Source organism: Penaeus monodon, chromosome 32 (genome assembly GCF_015228065.2).
Source record: "Penaeus monodon isolate SGIC_2016 chromosome 32, NSTDA_Pmon_1, whole genome shotgun sequence".
NCBI lineage: Eukaryota > Metazoa > Arthropoda > Malacostraca > Decapoda > Penaeidae > Penaeus > Penaeus monodon.
Genome location: NC_051417.1, coordinates 20,263,906 through 20,264,357, shown reverse-complemented (window position 1 = coordinate 20,264,357; position 452 = coordinate 20,263,906). Strand labels below are relative to the sequence as shown.

The window sequence follows — 452 nt, the reverse complement described above, 5'->3', positions numbered from 1 at the left end:
CGGCCTTCTCTTTGCAGACCTCCCTGACGGCGCCCCTGTGATCACCGGGCTGAGGAGCAGCTACGTAGCGCGGGACTGGGTGGATCTCACGTGCACCTCCAGGCGATCCAAGCCGGCACCGAAGGTCTCTTTCAGGATCAACACGGAAATGGTGAGCCGTGGGTGGGTTTGGGTGGTGGGTGGGGGTGGTGGGGGTGAAGGGTGGGTGGGGTCGTGGAGGTGATAGGGTGAAGGAGTGAAGAGGTTTCGTGTGGGTGGGTAGTGTGGGGTGGTGAGTGGCGGGGTGGGGCGGGTGGTGAAGGGGTGAAGAGTGGGTTGGTATGGGTGGTGGGTGAGTGGGTGATGGGAGTGTGTGGGTATGTGGGCAGTGTGGGGTGGGTTAGGGACGGTGGGTTAGTTGGATAGTGTGGGAGGCTGTGTATATGAGATTTAATGGGTGTTTGCGCGAGGGT

The 452-nt window shown here is 61.3% G+C and overlaps 1 protein-coding gene across 1 annotated transcript in view; it reads left to right on the top strand.

Moving 5' to 3' along the window:
* LOC119593589 overlaps positions 1–452 on the top strand; it is a 45,557-nt gene that overhangs the window by 37,133 nt on the left and 7,972 nt on the right. Inside the window, exon 6 of the mRNA XM_037942543.1 lies at positions 18–151. Within this exon, the coding sequence (XP_037798471.1) occupies positions 18–151 (134 nt within the window). The remainder of the gene's footprint in view (positions 1–17; positions 152–452) is intronic.